The 19,418-nt window shown below is 39.1% G+C and overlaps 1 protein-coding gene across 1 annotated transcript; it reads right to left on the reverse strand.

Moving 5' to 3' along the window:
• Positions 1-16,684: 16,684 nt before the first annotated feature.
• LOC107774312 (vicilin-like seed storage protein At2g28490) lies at positions 16,685-19,121 on the reverse strand. The gene is made up of 5 exons (XM_016593809.2): positions 18,737-19,121; positions 18,327-18,511; positions 18,136-18,216; positions 17,653-18,048; positions 16,685-17,364 (listed from the first exon to the last, which is right to left on the reverse strand). Exons 1-5 carry the CDS (start codon positions 19,053-19,055, stop codon positions 16,885-16,887), a joined length of 1,461 nt encoding a protein of 486 aa, XP_016449295.2. The 5' UTR covers positions 19,056-19,121; the 3' UTR covers positions 16,685-16,884.
• Between the last annotated feature and the right edge of the window lie 297 nt (positions 19,122-19,418).

Here is a 19,418-nt window from a genome sequence, read left to right on the forward strand (position 1 = left end):
CTTGAATATCAATCCTCATTTCATTGTTCACATTTTCATCAACCACATCTTCAACTACCAAAGGGACTTCGTCATCTTGCAACTCAACATCATCATCCACGACTTGCTTTTGCTTAGAGGCATTCACATCACCGCCTCTCCCACTTCTTGTTGTAACCTCCATAACATGATTGTTCCCACCCTTTGGATTCACTACCATATCACTTGGTAGATCACCCTTCGGGCGAGAATTCAATGACTGAGAGATTTGGCCTAATTGCACCTCCAAGTTTCAAATAGAGGTGTTGTGAGAAGCTAACTGTGCATCAGAATCCGCATTCCTCTTCATCATCTGCTCGAACATCATTTCAATTCTACCCATATCATTACCATAAGAACTAGGACCTTGAGAAGGGAAACGGGGTGGATTGTTCGATTGTTGGTACATTGGGGGCCTTTGAAAGCCTTGCCCCCGGTTGCCTTGGTTTCCATTATTGTTCCACCCGCCTTGATTGTTGTTGTTGCCCCAATTTTTGTTATTTCCATTCCAATTGCCTTGGTTGTTGTTTTGATTACCCCAATTGTTGTTTTGGTTGTTGTTGTTCCAATTGCCACCACCTTGTTGTTGCTTGCCCCAATTTCCTTGAGGTTGCCATTGTTGGTTTGAAGAGTTGCCTCTATTGCCTTGATAGTTTTTCACATATTGTACCTCTTCACTTTGGTCATCATAGCCATCATTTTGACACCTATCATATTCATCAATAAATTTCTCAAAATTTCCTTGATTTTGTTGCCTCCTTTGCCTTCTTGTTGACAAGCATACTAACACCCTACATGGAATTCACTTGGAGATGATTCTGAACTTGTTGCAACTGCGCCTTAGCTAATTGGTTCATAGTAGTAGTAAGCTCAGCTATCGCTTGCCCGTGGTCGTGCAATTCCTTGTGCAAATGGATAACTGTAGGGTCACTTTGAGGCACATCTGCTCTACTCTGTCATGCTAAAGAAGTGTCCGCCATTTTATCAAGTACTTCACATGCCTCATCATAAGAAAGCTTCATAAATTGCCCCCGGCCAATTGGTTAACAATGCATTTGTAGTATTTATGCCCCAGTAGAAAGTTTGTTGGATCATGGCCTCGGTTATATCATTATTTGGGCACTCCTTCACCATCGTTCTATACCGCTCCCAAATCCCATGCAAAGGTTCCGTTGGCTCTTGCTTGGAGGCTAATATTTCATCTCGAAGTGCCGCCATATGACTAGGAGAGAAGAATTTGGCAATAAACCTATCCGCCAACTCATCCCAAGTTGTGATGGAATGGTTGGGGAGTCTCTCGAGCCAGTCCAATGCCTTCCCCCGAAGTGAGAACGGGAAAAGTCTCAATCTCAGCGCATCCTCGGATACATTCGTCTGCTTGCTCCCCCAACATGTATCTACGAACCCCTTGAGATATTTTAGGCATTTTGATTTGCAGTGCCCGTGAAGTACTCAAGTAAGGTCAACATCACATTGGTTATCTGAAAGTTTCCTGCCCGGATTCGGGGTGGGACAATAGCACTTGCGTAGCCCTGGTTCGGTAATACTCTGGGAGCCACTCTTGGAGGAACCGGGAGAGAGTCTGGAATATTGTCATTTGGATTAGCATTGGCATTCCGCCCTCTCCGTTAACCTTGAGGTGCAAGAGGCACCTCATCTTGCTCAAGATCATCTACCTCCTCCCCCACTATCACATTTCCAAGAAGGTTATTAGCGTTGTTTAAAGCCATGCTGGTACCTGAGTAGTGACACAAACAAGTAAGTAACAAAGAAGAAAAGAAGAACAATACACAAAACTATCTAAATAGATAGCCAAAATCGTTAGCTCCCCGGCAACGGTGCCAAAAAGTGATCGCAGCCTACTCCGCACTACTAAAAAGTAGGAAGAGAGGGTTGCAATAGCTTTTACGCGATTTGTGGGTCGGGATCGATTTCCACAGGAAGCTAGGAATGGAGTCGAGTATCTATTTAGAGTGGAATTGTGTATTTGTTCCAAATATCACTTCCAATCATTTTTTGTTTTTCTTTAACAAACTACTATTATCAACTACTAATTATAAATGCAATTAGATTATGCTCAACGAGAATTTCTAAATGTTGTATCTAATGGATAAAAAGGCACTAGGGTAGTGACTTTCACCTAGGTGGCTAATTGACGGGTAATTGCTTATAAGGCACGATTGACATGATTAGAGAAATATGCTATAACCGATGCATGATTTTACTCACTCTCACACCTCTCGGTAGAGAGAGTGATTTTGCCCAATTGACTTTCTCAAGACCAAATGGGTAGGCAAATTTGCTCAAGCAACTAGGGTTCAAGTCGGGTAATTACTCTCTCGAGGTTTAACCCTTTAATTGGGACTATCAATTCTCTTGAGTCCATCCCAATTCCTTGTTGGGTCAATTTTGGAGACTTAGGCTCTCTTTCTCAAGAAGAGCCAAGTCAACTTAGCACAAACCAGTGTTTGCAACCACCAATTCATAAATTAAACCATAAAATTGACCCAAATAACAAACACCCATAGTCAATCTAGCCCTAAATCATAATACCCATCAATTACCCACACTAGGATTGAGCCACAACCCTAGCTAATGGGTTTAGCTACTCATGCTTGAAGAGAAGAACAGAGAAATAGATGAAGATAAAGGCATATTAATTAAACACTAAAGTAAATACAGAGATTCTATCGTTAAAACTAAGTTAAAATGCCCAAAATGGCTATAGATGGTCTTCTCACTAGCGCAGCTCAGTTCAGAAAATAGATGATACCCTAAAAATGGAAAAAGGTTCTATTTATACTAAGCTGGAAAAACTGGACAAAAATGCCCCTGTAGGGTCAGTGCGGACCACACAAAATGGTGTGCGGCCGCACTAGGCTCTTGACTCTGAAAAATCAACTCTCTAAACCCAGGCTCCGCGGACCGCACAAAATGGAATGCGGCCGCGAAGGAGTCTAGCGCGGTCCACACAAACACGACCGCGGACCCGGCTTGAACCTTGGCACTTGACATCTCTTTGAAGTATGCTTCCGCGGATCGCATAAAATGGTAGTGCGGCCGCGGTGCCTTCAGTGCGGACCGCACAATATGTACTGCGGCTGCACTGCTTTGATTCCTTCAAATCTAGCTCTCTGAATCTCCCTAGTGCGGACCTCACAAAGTGTAGTGCGGTCGTACTAGGCCTGTTTGTCCTGAGTTGTCTTGTCTTTGGTACTTGTGCAGGTTTTACTCCTTTTGAGCCGATCTTTGACATCTTGTCACTTTGTTGATCAAACCTACAATCAAGCACAACTTATGAGCCTTTTGGGACTATTTTGTAATAATTTATAATCAAAGCGTAAGCAAGAAGAGCATGAAACACGTCAAAATCCCTAGTTATCAGGAACTTTGGGTCGTTTAATAGGGTGAATTAATTGAAACGACGTAGCTTTGCCATGCAACTACGTCGTTTTGGAGTGAAAGAGGTCTGACCGGGTGGGTCTTTTGGGCCTCGGTTCTGGGTCGGTTTGGAGACAAGTTTGGGCCGGTTTGGGTATTTAAAATAACCCAAATTTAAATTAAACCCCCCTCCCTTCTTTCAATTACCCAAGGATTTCCTTTTCTTTTATTTTTCTTTTTTCTTTTTTCTTTAATTAAAAAGTCCTAGATTAAAATCCTAAATTAATCTAAATTGTAAAACTAACCAATTACCTAATTATAAAAATTATAAAAATTACTTGATCCTAAATTAAAAGAGAAAAATCAACAATCTAAAAAATTAAAAGGTAAAAAATGTAAAAATGGGCCATTTTTTGTAATTTCATTTTTAATAAAATAAATAATTAACTAATTAATCCTAAAAATGTAAAAACAAAACCTAAATGCAATGTATGGTATTTTTGGCATTTTCATGATTTTAATAAAAATTAAATGTGTACAAAAATGTAAATAATTAATAAAAATCCTACAAAATTCATATAAAATTGAAAATGATTAGAAATAATCTATTTTCTTGGATTTTATAGGAGTAATTCATATAGGGCAAAAATTACATGCTCATAGTTACTTATGGACATGGTTGATTTTGATGTCATATTGGGGATAGACTAGTTATCACCTTACCACGCTATCTTGGACTGTCATGCCAAGAGTGTGACCTTAGCCTTACCGGGCTTGCCTCGTTTAGAGTGAAGAGGGACTCTATGTCATTCTACCCATAGTGTTATCTCATATATGAAGGCTCAACGTATGGTCGAGAAGGGGTGTTTGGCCTATTTGGCATATGTTCGTGATTCTAGCGCCGAGGTTCCTTCTATTGATTCAGTGCCTGTTGTTCATGAGTTTCCTGAGGTATTTCCTTCAGACCTGCCGGGTATGACACCTGACAGGGATATTGACTTCTGCATTGATTTGGCTCTGGGCACCCAGCCCATTTCTATCCTGTCGTATCGTATGGCCTCGCCTGAGTCGAAAAAGTTGAAGGAGCAGTTGCAAGACTTGCTTGAAAAAGGCTTCATCAGACCTAGTGTCTCGCCTTGGGGTGTGCCGGTGTTATTTGTTAAGAAGAAGGACGGATCGATGAGAATGTGTATAGATTACCGACAGTTGAACAAGGTTACAATCAAGAATAAATATCCATTGCCAAGGATTGATGATTTGTTTGATCAACTTCAGGGTGCCAAGGTATTTTTGAAGATTGACTTGAGATCTGGCTACCATTAGTTGAGGATTAGGGCACCCGATGTCCCTAAGATAGCTTTCCCCACTCGGTATGGGCATTATGAGTTCTTGGTGATGTCATTCGGGTTGACAAATGCCCCAGCAGCTTCTATGGACTTGATGAACCGAGTGTTCAGGCCTTACTTGGATTCGTTCATGATAGTCTTCATTGATGATATTTTGATCTATTCTCGCAGCCGGGAGGAGCATGAGCAGCATTTGAGAGTGGTCCTCCAGACTTTGAGAGATAGTCAGTTGTATGTGATGTTTTCGAAGTGTGAGTTCTGGTTGAGTTCGGTTGCATTCTTGGGTCATGTTGTATCACCAGAGTGTATTCAGGTAGATCCGAAGAAGATAGAGGCAGTCAAGAACTAGCCTAAACCCGCATCAGCTACATAGATCCGGAGTTTCTTGGGTTTGGAAGGCTATTACCGTCGGTTTGTAGAGGGGTTCTCATCTATTGCAGCCCCGATGACCAGGTTTACCTAGAAGGGTGCCCAGTTCAGGTGGTCAGACGAGTGTGACGCGAGCTTTCAGAAGCTCAAGACAACTTTAACTATGGCGCCAGTGTTGGTTTTGCCCACAGGTTCAGGGCCATATACAGTTTATTGTTATGCATCTCGTATTGGGCTTGGTGCGATGTTGATGCAGGATGGCAAGGTCATTGCCTACGCTTCGTGGCAGTTGAAGATTCATGAGAAGAACTATCCAGTCCATGATTTAGAGTTAGCAGCCATTGTTCACGCGTTGAAGATTTGGAGGCATTATCTATATTTATTATTTTTTTTGCATTATCTATATGGCATGTCATGTGAGGTGTTCACGAATCACAAGAGTCTACAGTACTTGTTCTAGCATAAGGAGCTAAATTTAAGGTAGAGAAGGTGGTTGGAGCTGTTGGAAGGCTATGATATCACCATCTTATATCATCCAGGAAAGGCCAATGTGGTGGCCGATGCTTTGAGTAGGAAGTCATCTAGTATGGGTAGTCTTGCGTATAATCCGGTCGGGGAGAGACCGCTTGCTTTGGATGTTCAGGCTTTGGCCAATCAGTTTATGAGGTTGGACGTTTCTGAGCCCAGTCGTGTGTTAGCTTGCACAGTCGCTCGTTCTTCTCTATTGGAGCGTATCCGAGATCAGCAGTATGATGATCCTCATTTGTATGTCCTTAGGGACACGGTGCAGCACGGAGGTGCCAAGCAGGTTACATTAGGAAATGATGGAGTTTTGAGGCTGCAGGGTTAAGTTTGTGTGCCTAATGTGGGTGGGCTCCGGGAGTTGATTTTAGAGGAGACCCATAGTTCCCGGTACTCTATTCATCCAGGCGTCGCTAAGATGTATCATGATTTGCGGCAACAGTGCATATGTGGCTTAGTATTTGAATTGTCAGTAGGTTAAGTACGAGCATCAGAGGCCTGGTGGTTTGTTCTAGAAGATTGAGATTACTGAGTGGAAGTGGGAGCGTATCAATATGGACTTTGTTGTTGGACTCCAACGGACTTAGAGGAAGTTCGATGTAGTGTGGGTTATTGTTAATAGGCTGACCAAGTTAGCACATTTCATTATGGTGGCAGTCTCCTATTCTTTCGAGATGTTAGCTGAGATCTATATCTGGGAGATTGTTCGTCTTCATGGTGTGCCAGTGTCTATAATTTCAGATTGAGGTATGCAGTTTACCTTACATTTCTGGAGAGCAGTTCAGCGGGAGTTGGGCACATAGGTTGAGTTAAGCACAACGTTTCAACCTCAGACGGACGGGCAGTCCGAGCGAACTATTCAAATTTTGGAGGATATGCTCTGAGCTTGTGTCATTGACTTTGGAAGCTCGTAGGATCAGTTTTTGCCTCTAGCAGAGTTTGCCTAAAACAACAACTACCAGTCGAGTATCCAGATGGCTCCTTATGAGATTTTATATGGTAGGCGGTGTCGGTCGCCGATTGGATGGTTCGAGCCGGGAGAGGCTCAGTTGTTGGGTACAAATTTGGTTCAGTAGGCCTTGGACAAGGTCAGGATCATTCAAGATAGGCTTTGTACAGCTCAGTCCAGGCAAAAGAGCTATGCAGATCGTAAGATTCAAGATGTGACTTTTATGGTTGGTGAGTGAGTGTTACTTCGGGTGTCGCCTATAAAGGGCGTGATGAGATTTGAGAAGAGGGGCAAGCTTAGCCCTAGGTTCATTGGCCTGTTTGAGATTCTTGATCGAGTGGGAGAGGTGGTTACAGATTTGCATTTTCGCCGAGCTTATCAGCCGTGCATCTAGTGTTTCATGTGTCCATGCTTCGGAAGTATCATGGTGATCCATCCCACGTATTAGATTTCAGCACTGTCCAGTTGGACAAGGACTTTTCCTATGAGGAGGAGTCGGTAGCTATTCTAGACCGGCAAGTTCGTCAGTTAAGATCGAAGAGTTTCCCTTCTGTTTGTGTTCAGTGGAGAGGTCAGCTTGCTAAGGCATCGACTTGGGAGTCCGAGTCCGATATGCAGAGTCGTTATCCCCATCTTTTCCCCGACTCAGGTACTTCCTTCTTATGTTTGTTCGAGGACGAACGGTTGTTTTAGAGGTGGGGGATGTGATGACCTTTCGGGTCATCACTTGTTTTAGAAACAAATTCTGTGTTCTAAGGCCTTAAAACCTCCTTTTTACCTCACCTCGATTTGTGTGCGTGGTTCGGACATATATCCGAAAAGCTTTTATATGAAAATATGAGAAATAGAAATTTTTAGAGTTAAAATTTGATTATGGTTGACTTTGGTCAATATTTTGAGCAAACGAACTCGTATCTGTATTTCGATGATCCCGGGAGGTCCGCAGTAAAATATGAGACTTGGGCATATGCCCGGAAATGAATTCCGAGGTCCCAAGCCTCAGAAATAAATTTTTGAAAGAAATTGTTTTGCTGAATTATTTATGAAATAAAGAAAAGAATTAATATTTGAAACCATTGATATCGGGCCCGTATTTTAGTTCAGGAGACAAACTTGTTAAAGTATTTAAATGATAACTGTGAAATTTGGTGAAAATGGAGTTTATTTGACGTGATTTGGACCTATGGTTGAAGAATTATGAACTTTAAGTGTTCTAGATGAAAATGATGAGTTTTGAGGTTTAATTCATAGTTTTACATGTTATTTTCATGATTTGATTACACGAGCAAGTCCGTATGATATTTTTAGGTTGGTGTGCATGTTTGGTTTGGAGCCTCGAGGGCTCGGGTGAGTTTTGGATGGGCCACAGAGTGGAATTGAACTTAGGAAGTTACAGGCTTTCAGCTGGTATGTTGCAGGTCTGCAGGCTTCCAAATGCGAGATCGCAAATGTGAATAACCCATCGCAAATGCGAGAGAAGGCCTAGGCATGGCTGACCGCAAATGCGATCATTTTTTCGCAAATACGAAGAGTCCCAGAAATGCGAGTGTAGCAGGTCCTGAAGGGTTCGCAATTGCGAACCCTGGTCACAATTGTGACATTTGCGACCTGCAAATTCATGACTTAGCCGAAAATCTTTTATTTTTCAAACCCTTTCAAAACATAAACTCTCTTGGGCGATTTTTCAAAAACAAGTACTCCTCCAAATTGATTGTAAGTCATTTGTAACTTGTTTTTATTAATCTTTAACATCTTTTCTCATGATTTCAACTCAAAATCAAAGGTTTTCATGGGGGAAATTGGGTGTTTTGGGTAGAACCTAGGTTTTTTCAAATTTTGGGGATTTGGACCTCGATTTGAGGTCCGATCAAAACAAATTATATATTTGGGTTCTTGGGGGAATGGGTAATCGGGTTTTGGTTCGAACCTCAGGTTTGGACCATATGAGCCCAGGGGCAATTTTTACTTTTTGGGAAAAACTTTAGAAAATCTATTTTCATCCATCGGAATTGATTCATTTAGCATTTATTGATATAGTTAAGTAACTTGTGGCTAGATACAAGCAAATTGGTGGTGGAATCAAGATGTAAAGCAATAGTTGAGACTTGAATTGCGTTCGTGCCATCGAAGTAAGTGTTTGGTCTAACCTTAGCTTGAGGGATTAGGAGTTGTGTCCTATTCGCTATGTGTTATTTGTTGAGTACGACGTATAGGCATGGTGACGAGTATCTATATTTGGTGTCAAGCATGCACATGAGTCTTATATTATGATCATTATGACTCCATTTGTATTGTTCATGACTTTTGTGATGATTTCTATAGTTGAGCAAAGCTTGTGGAAGTAGTATTGGTAATTGAATATTGAGGAGTGTTGGTTCAAGTTGTAAAACGAATTGTGGAAGTAAATTTTGTAATTGAACCTTATAGAGCATTGGCTCAAGTTGTGTAGTGAGTTGTGAAGTAAATGTGAAAAAGAGAAGAGGATTATATATTGTTTCCCTTGCCGGGATGTTGATGTTCTTGATATTGTTCCCTTGCCGGGATACGATTGTTGTACGATTGTTCCCTTGCCAGGATTTTATTATGATTTCATTTATTTCCTTGACCTTATTTATTGTGATTGTTGATTGGGTAAGGAATAGTGTTAAAGCACGAAGGGTGATTCCGTGCATTGTTTTGGTGAGAGAGTGTTAAAGCACGAAGGGTGATGCCGTGCCGCACGATGTACAATTTCGTACTGATTATATTGATTTTATGGTGAGGACAAGAGTAAAATCACAAAGGGTGATGCCGTGCAGATTATATTGATTCTTATGGTGAGGACGAGAGTAAAAGCACGAAGGGTGATGTCGTGCACTTGTTTAATTTCTAGTTCTTGTTGATAATTGAGCTATGGTGTTCCTTGTATTTACCTGTTGTCCTTCTATTATCATTTTTTGTTTCCCCATAGCATGTTTCCCCCTCTCATTCTTAACTGTATACTCATGCTTTTATTTTTCACTGTATACGATTTAACTGTAAAGGTTTATTTTTCAGTCTTGTCCTAGCCTCGTCACTACTTCGCCGAAGTTAGGCTAGGTACTTACCGGCACATGGGGTCGATTGTGATGATACTACACTCTGCACTGTGTGCAGATCCCGGTGCAGCAGCTTTTGGACCTTAGCTTGGGGTTGCTGCCTTCAGTCCATTCGGAGATCCAAGGTAGTCCTGTAGGCGTCCGCAGGCCCTGGCGTCTCCCTCTATCCTTTCATCCTGTTTCATTTACGTATTTTAGAAATAGTGTTGTATTTATTTTTCAGACCTTGCTTGTAGTACTCCTAGACCGTCTGTGAAGTTGTGACACCAGTTCTGGGTAGTATTTGTTTAAGAAATTGTATTGGAAATATTTAAATAGTTTTATTTGGTTCTTCCGCTTGTTTAAATTCCACTGTTATAAACTGTTGGTTCTTAATTGATTAAGGATTAAAAATGAAAAAAAAAACAAATTGTTCAAACGGTTGGCTTGCCTAGCTTTCACTAGTAGGCGTCATCATGACATCGAGGGTGAAAAATCTGGGTCGTGACAAAACCTAGGAAAAATGACAGACGAGTTGTACAAAAGAGATGAGCAGATAAGAGTCCTTAAGGAGGATCTAAGCAAGGTTAAGCATGAGCTAGACAGACATGTAAATGGAATAGGTCCTCCGATGTACTTTCATGGAAATATGAACACCATAGTAGCAATAAGAGAGGACTTGGCTACGGGACCTCTGCACCTAAGTGGGATCCCAAAAGCAAGTACCTCACACTTTCTGAGAATATAATCTGCACACATTGTGGTAAGACTGGTCATTACAATAGTGAATGTAATGCAAAAGAAAAGGCTAGTAAAAAGAGTAAAATATTTGTTCAAGGGAAAAGTAGGCTGCCAGGATGCGCCAAAAAGAATTTGATTCACCCTTTTGCCAATAAAAAGGGATCCAAACTAGTTTGGGTTCCTAAGACTAACCCCTGATTTTCTTTTGAGGGTCCAAGTGAAGGGGAGCAGCCAAATGTGGTATATGGATAGTGGCTGCTCAAAGCATATGACAGGTAGCAAGAACCAGTTCCTTTCACTTGGGGACCTCAAAGGAGGTAATGTCTATTTTGGAAATGGGAAGAAAGGTGAGATCATTGGGGTTGGAAAGGTAGGTAACATTGATTCTCACTCTATGAGAATGTCTACTTGATAGATGGCCTAAAAATAGCTTAATCGGTATATCACAATTGTGTGATAGAGGTAACTTGGTAGCATTCATCTCTACCAAATGTTTTGTGATTAAATATTACCACTAACAAGATTATTTTGGAGGGAAAAAGAGTAAACAATATTTACATAGTAGATCTGTCCACACTTTCAGAAAACTGAACTGAATTGTTTAAGTGTGTTAGATAATGATCCCCTCCTTTGGCACAAAAGACTTGAACATGCCACTCTAAGTCAATTCAACAAACTAGTCTCCAAGAACTTGGTTATAGGACTGCCTAACATTAAGTTCAAGGAAGACAAAGTTTGTGAGGCTTGTGCAAGTGGGAAGCATGTAACATTACTTGGATTTTGTTTTTAACATCTAAAGATGAAACATTTTACATGTCTACTTCTTTTGTTAGAAAAATTTAGAAACAACTAGCTAATCAACTTGCATTTATTAGGTCTGATCATGGAACTGAATTTAAAAATGCTAAGTTTGCTGAATTTTGTGATGAACATGGCATAAATCATAATTTTTCTGCTCCTAGGACTCCACAACAAAATGGAGTAGTTTAAAGAAAGTATAGGACATTAGAGGATATGGCTAGGACTATGCTTCTTTCTAGTAAACTACCCCATAGCATCTGGGCAGAAGCTATAAACAAAGCATGTTACATCATTAATAGGTTTATGACTAGACCTTTTGTTAAGAAGATTCCCTATGAGTCACTTAAAGGGTGAAAGCTAAATTTATCCTATCTTAGGGCATTTAAATGCAAGTACTTTGGGCACGATAATGACAAAGACTCCCTAGGTAAGTATGATCCCAGAAGTGATGAGGGAGTATTCTTGTAATATTTTTCACATAGTAAAGTTTATAAGATATACAGTAAAAGAACTATGTGTGTAAAAAAATATATATATGTTATTTTTAAAAAAAACTAACATTCTTTCTGAGAGGCAGGAACAAGATAATGAAGAGATTGGACTAATAAGAAATTCAAATGGTGAAACAACAGTCCAGCCTGAAGATGCATCACATGAAGGAACAGGTCATTCCACCTTGGGCAACATGACAGGGGGAACTTACTAGAGAGGAACTGATCCTCAAACCTCGAGGGAACCTGTCCATGAACCTATTCCTCAGTAACAAAACCAGGAAGGAACAACCAAAGAAATTTACACTCCTATTTCAATATCCACGAAATTGGATATAGATGAACCTGGTTCATCTATTGATTAGAAGTTGTATAGGGGAATGATTGCTTCTCTTTTGTATATTACTACTAGAAGACCTGACATTGTTTTCAGTGTAGGTCTTTGTGCTCGATTTCAGGCAAATCCAAAGAAGTCTCACTTGACTGCTGTCAAGAGAATATTGAGATACTTGAAAGGCACCACTGACCTTTGCCTTTGGTATCCAAAAGGTAGCAATTTTAACCTGGTGGGATATGTTGACGCTAATTATGTAGGTTTCCTTATGGATAGGAAGAGCATCTCAGGTATGGCACACTTCCTTGGTTCATGTCTTATGTCATGGGCTACTAAAAAGTAAAATTCAGTGGCCTTATCTACTGCTGAAGCTGAGTATGTTGTTGCTGCTTCATGTTGTGCTCAATTACTGTGGATCAAACAGCAATTAATGGATTTTGGAATTGATGTTGGTTGTATCCTATTCTTTGTGATAACACTAGTTCTATTAGTATGACAAAGAACTCAGTTCATCATAAGAGAACTAAGCACATAGATGTTAGACATCATTTTTTGAGAGACAACTATGAGAAAGGCTTGATCACTGTGGAGTTTTGTGCTACTGACAAGCAAATTGCTAACATCTTCACAAAAGCCTTAAGTAGAGATTACTTTGAGAGCAACAGGTTGGAATTAGGGATGATTAAGATCACCTAAAAGGACCAGTTCAAGGTTAAACGAAAATAATTTAAAAAAATTTGGAAAAAAAAATTGGTTAGAAAGTCTGTAAATTGTGTATAATTAGATTAAATCTTGCTCAATCTCATACTTTTCATAGTATACTCTTGTTCCATGTGTTAAAATGACTCATTAATCTCTTATGATATTTTCTCTATTTTGGCAAATTTAGACTTACACAAGAGAATTATTAGTGAAGAACCTGGTTCATCAAGATAACATGGTATGTTTTCTACACTTTGCATAATTTTAAATAACTATATTTGGATCACGAACAGAGTCCTACCAAATACCAAAGTTCTTTTGAACTTATCCGTTACAAGTGAACCAGTTACGTTCAAGACTCCTGGCCGTATTAAACTACCTAGATTCTTTTAAGTCTGCTACTCAGGGGGAAGAAAGTGGTTCTTCCGAAACTGAACAGGCATCTTTTGATTCTAAAGTTTTTCGTGAGACAATTTCTAAAATTTCTACAAATTTGGAGAATAGATTTGTAGGATCTATAGCAAATGTTAAGACTACAGAATCTGGAGAAGTTGGTGGTAAAAATGAAAAAAAAAAAAGAGCAAGGGTGCTAGGAGTACTATGAGGGGAAGGGGTCAAGAATGGCTAATTCTTCACCCACTCCTGTGAGTTTAACCAAAGACGCAGGTGCAATGATTGTTTGGGGAGATGAACCTGGTTCATCTGTAGAGGAAACCCTTGCAGACCTGCTGAAGAAAGTGACTAAAAGCTATAATCCAGTTTCTTGATAGAGTTATCAATGGCACCAAAACTCATACCATTCCCTATTGCTTCATTCTCACAACTATGCTTGCACATTTCAATGTACCTATAAAAAGGTGGAAGGTTAGTACAAGCATGGATCATTTTTGGTTAATACTCCGCTTGCTTGCGATTATGAAGTTAATGCCACTCCTAAAGAACCTAGTTCATCCAAAAAGTTACTAGTAAATAGCAAGATTAGAGCCTTGGTGCAAGAAAGTGAGGCTAAGGATGCTGAGATTGAAAGGCTGAAGAAGAGATTGGTTGAGGTGGAGACTAAGAGAGATGCTCTCAGAACTGAGCTGACAAGAGAAAAAGAGAAGAATGATGGCATTCTTCAGGGTATGATGAAACTCCTCCAAGTCAAAAACCAAGCACCTAGTTCTTCCCAGCCTTAAGCCTTCTAGCCTAGTGTAGATCAATCAGTGACCCAGTTCGGAACTTTTTTTTTTTGCTCATGTTTTCAGTATTTTTATTTCTTCTTATGCTTTATGGTATAATCTTATCAATCATCAATAAAATTCATTGTCCTTTGCTCTAACTATTTGTTTATATTTCTTTGATGGTTAAAATTCTTAGCTTGAAGTATGATGATTAATCCATGTTTGCATTTGAAGTAGCCCCAATGGCCATGAGTAAGTTTTAAAATCTGATTATCTCATATTTTTTATGCAACTTTTCGATGATGCCAAAAGGGGAAAAAAGATTGTGCTTTAAACAAGTGTTGTTTACACTTTGAACAGTGATGTCTATAACTTAATGTACCTAGTCCTTGATGATAAGTGATAAAAAAGAACAAAAAAATTTAACATTGTGTTGATGTTGAGCTGAGTTGAAACAGGGCCTAAGCTTATGAAAAGCACAGAGTTTGTCATCATCAAAAAGGGAGAATTTGTGGGCCCAAGTAAAGGTTAGTTTTGAAGACTGACAAAGGAACTCAGGCATGAACCAGGTCCATCACTCCAGGTCCATCCCTTGTGTGCATAGAGACGGCCAGATTCGAGCATGTAGGATGCACGTGAAGGAGATAAGTTTAACTTGGTATATTTGATATCTTCTGATCGAAAAGTTTGCATAATTGATAAGGAGAAGGGCTCCTTAATCAAAGAGAACACTATCTAAGATAGGGAAGGAGTTAAAAGTTGAAATCAACTAGAACTCTTACACCAAGGAAGTGTAGCATCAGAATTCTAGTCAATCTCTATTTACTAACTCTATAAATATCAGGATGTTCTCACATTACAAGGGGCTGCACAAATGCAGAAGTTAAACGTGAATTTAGAGCAAAATAGCAAGGCTTTTTTGCAAGCAGTTCGTGTGTGATTCAAGTGTGCAAACCTGAAGCTACATGAACCAGATTGAAGAACCAGCTCCATAAAGAGTTTTATGTGTCTTTCTTTATTTCTAGTTCAATTGTAGTAAGTGTTTTCATATTGTACCTTTCAGCTTTATCTAGAAGAAATTGTAATAGGTACTTTGAGTATTCAAGTTAGAGTTAACTTGAAGTTGTCGCAACAGTTAGAGGCTGGTTGCTACAACGGGATTAGAGGTAATCCTTAGGTTTACAAAGAGTTTTGTAAATGGTGTTTTGGCTCAGTGATTTAGTGAAGTGTTGGGGAAAATCCTACTGAGTATTAGGTATTGGTTTTTTCATCTTTTGAGCTAGGTGTTTTCCACGTAAAATACTTTTGTTCTTTACTTTCCGCATTTACTATATCTGCAATAGTAGGTTAAGGAACACTTAGAAGAACCAGGTCCTTCCATAATCAGTTTAATCGAAAAATTGGTCACCACACAAATCACCCCCCATCTTATGTGGTAGTGAAGTATGAAACATCAGTTTATATTTTTGTAGAGTTTTATATAGAGTTGTGTTTGATTGAAGGACAAAACTGTCACTCAGTTTTTGATGGACATTTTCGTAATCTAACTTTAATTTTAGGTGCTTCCCATTTATAATATAGTATAATATGATGTGCTTAATTCGCAAATGTGTCTCATCTTCTTCTTCCCACAACTTCTAATAATGTAGGATTTGCTTAAAAATTTAAGATTCATAGGAATAGAGGCGGATCTAGGATTTAAATCCTGTGGGTTCAACTTTTAAGGTTTTTCGCATTGAACTTATTATATTTTTAAAGTTATGGGTTCATATCCACTATTGTTGCAATTTTAATGAATTTTTACATATAAAATTTTACTCCGCATCGAAAATTATGGGTTCAGTTGAACCCGTCGGTAGAACAATACTACATCCGCCTCTGCATAGGAACTGCAGTGCAACGCGTCTCAACTACAGTGAACAAATGGATCGAGTTTATTCAACATTCTTTTCTCTTTTGTGATGGTGCGGCCGTGCAAATGTAGTTCTTCCAATGTACAGTTTAAACACCATATTGTTATCAGGAACTAAATTCTATAATACTGAAACTCTCAAGATATCAGTTCTTTCTGTTTATAGTCTCAAATATCATGTTGACGAATACCAACCATGCACAGGTGCCAAGTGAAACTCTAAATTTTCTTAATGCAGTTTGAGCCATCATTGGAACGTGCAAAAACAAATCCGTCTTATTCAAAACTCAAAAAGGGCATGGCCTCTTGTGTCCAAGGCGACCAAGAAAACAAAATCCAACCATAAGTAGGGGTGTGCATTCGATTTATCGATTTGATTTTGACTCTTATCTATAATTACTTATCGATTATCGATTTGTACATATGCTTATCGTTATCGTTTCAATAAGGTTTCGATTTTTTCGATTTATCGATTTTTGAGGCTTATCGATTCGGTTATCGATTACACTAATAAGAAAATTTGTGAGATTCCACGGAAAGTATATCACTATAAATACGCCTAACTAATATGGACAAAAAGAAGCTAAAATAAGACGAACACCATTTATAACATAAAAATTGTGTCAACAAGCACATGCAACAAAACTAAAGTAAGGGATCAAATGTATGTCACCAACACTCCATCGGTATATAAAAAAAAATGCATCATCACGGGTATTTCTATTTTCCATTAATTTGAACTTCATTCCCTTGAGCTTTAAATATGATCATTCCTTAAATGTGGCAAATGAAATAATAGGGTTAGAGACTTAGGGTAAAGGAAAGGGTATTATAGAATAAGGGTAAAAAAAAATAGTATATCTTATCGGTTTATCGATAAACCGATAATCGAAGAGGACAAAATCGAAATCGAAAACTCGATAAGGAAAATTTCGAACCGATAACAAATAATCGATTCGATTTATCGATAAACCGATTCGAATGCACACCAGAAAGAAAAAAAAAGACAAAAAAAGAACAACATAGTTCTAAGATTGCCTCCTAGCGTTCATGCCAAAACATGACTAGCCCAACTAGCTAGCATTTCAACTAAACTAAACTAATCAAAACCCATGATCATGTCGTTGCCAAAGCTCCCCATCATCCTTTCAAACTTGACCGTCTTCTTCCTCTCTGGCTCTGTTGCCTTGTCATGGGGAGAAGCCGGTGACCATGATGGCAAGATGACTTGTTCACTTTGAGCATTGGCAATCCTCTTAAGCCTCTTCTCACTTATACCAAATGCAGCTGCAAATTCGGGCCCTCTCAAGCTCTGCATCAATGAGTTCTTACCCACCAAGAACTGCTGATGGTTTCTCCTTGCTGATGTCGTGAAGCCAAAGAACTCAAACGGGCCATTTGTTGAAGCAATTTGGCAGAAGGGGAAGTACCTCGGCACCCAAAAAACGTCCCCTTCTCGTACTCTAGCGTTCATGGCTAAAGTTCCATTTGGATACACAATTTGGACTCTGCCAGTCCCTTTCAAAACTATTCCATACTCTATTGCTGTTGGATTAACATGAGGTGCCATCATGGATCCCTACATTAACCAACAAACTCACATAAAACTTGTAAGCTGGAAAAAAAAAACATACTATTACAATACATAGACCACTTGACACCTAAGATTTGCTTTCACAATAGGAGATTTGAGATTTTTTTTAATCAAAGTTCACCACTTGCCTTAGGCAAATTTACGATTTTTAAGCCATTGAGTGCGTAGGATCACTGCACCACCATGCTTAATTCCGTGACTATAAGTTCCGACTTTGTATAATACATATTTTCATGTATGATCAATGACCTTGAATAAAGAGAGGGTCCTTACCGGAGATAGATTGACAAGAAAAACGCCATTTCCAGATATCTTTAGAGGAGGATAATTAGACTCATCCAATTTCTTGCTCCATCCATAGTCGTTCTTGAAATCGGCTTTCCTGTTGTAGAGATTATACGCTGATGGAGCTTTATGATTCACTCTCTCGACAACGTCTTCCCTGTTTAACAAAGTAAATAGAAATTTCCTCAATGACCATGTTGATTCATCCTCCTTTGGGATAGTTTCTTCCTCAAAATTCGCAACCCTCTTCAAGTGAGCTAGTCTCTTGTGGGGCTCTTGGGCCAAGAATTTGGACCAAATGTGTGTGTGATGAGAACCAGACAAATGCATGATTGGCCCGGAAGATTGCCTTGTCAAGAACGTGCTTAATTCTTCTGTAGAGACCTGCAGTTATACAATATTAATCTTGATTCAGTTTTTTTTTCCCACTGACAAATGTAGCAAGAAAAGGTAAATTACTTGAATACTTACATTAAGAGCAGTTAATAATGTGGTATGGTCGAATCCAGCAAGAACGGATGTAGGATAATTTCCACCACCAATGAAGAAAGACTGCAAAATAGTTACATGAGTTACTACAATTTTTTTGGAAAAAAGGACTATAAAACGTAAGACAAGAAATGGATTAAATCACCAATTTTTGAGAAATTGGCTTAGGGTACCTGGAAGGCATGCCATCCCATGGATTCAGAGGTAACATCAATACTGCAAATAATGTGAAGTCTCTGGTTTTCAACTCTATTCTCCAAATAGAAAGCTGATCCAGCAGGAATTGTGTACACATCACCGGGCTTCAAACCCCTTTCTGCTAATTCATCCCCGTAGATGTGTCCAACTCTTGCTTCCCCTGTATTCATTTCATAGAAAATGAACATTCTGGCTTACTAAGCAAAGGGTACCTAAATACACTGACATTATATATATAAAAAATGATGTTATTTTAACATATTGTAGCAGACTTATTTTTTGGGCACTTTTTTTATTTTAATTACATGTAGTTATCTTTTATGTGATCTGATAGCGTAAAAAGTCTAAAACACTGTCGAAGGTAAAGTCAAAAAATTAAGTTTACCATGGTGAACAAAGAGGAGAAGATTGGAATCAAGGTACTGAGGGATGAAGAGGCTATTGGGTTCCATAGAGATGAAACCAATATGCATTGGACTATGGAAAGATGTTCCTCTGTGATATCCACCCTTCACCAATTTCATGACCCCAGCATCAGTTTTCACTACATCATGTAAGTGACGCAACAAAAACCATTTTTCTCCTTGAGTCCTTTGCTCACTATTTTCTCCCTCTTCTCTTTCCCTCCAATGCCCACTAACAGAGGCCACTAGTGCAGAGAAAAGTATCAGCACTAATAGCAGCAGACTGTTTCTTATTTCCATGTTTCAACTCGTAATAAAAAGGCAAGTTTTCTTTAATCAGTTTTGGTTCACTGGTGACTGAAGTGCAGAGTCTGTAGCTATTTATATAGAGGAAATGGTGAGATTTTAGGGGAGTTGCTGTCAACCGTGCAGGATTTCTAGGCTTTTCTGCTATAATATACATTGAGATCCTGAAAAATATACGGTGCACCAATGAAAAGTTGTTTTACTCTAAGTTTGTAAACAGAAACCAAATGATGTAGCAGCAAAATTGCAAGTTGATGACCGCTTCAAAGGACTACTCTAGCGCAATTACAAAAAATGATTTGAGGTTTTCGTATGTATATAAACACACTAATCTTAAAAAATTAATAAACAAACTAT

The sequence above is a fragment of the Nicotiana tabacum genome, chromosome 8, assembly GCF_000715075.1.
Source record: "Nicotiana tabacum cultivar K326 chromosome 8, ASM71507v2, whole genome shotgun sequence".
Classification (NCBI taxonomy): domain Eukaryota; kingdom Viridiplantae; phylum Streptophyta; class Magnoliopsida; order Solanales; family Solanaceae; genus Nicotiana; species Nicotiana tabacum.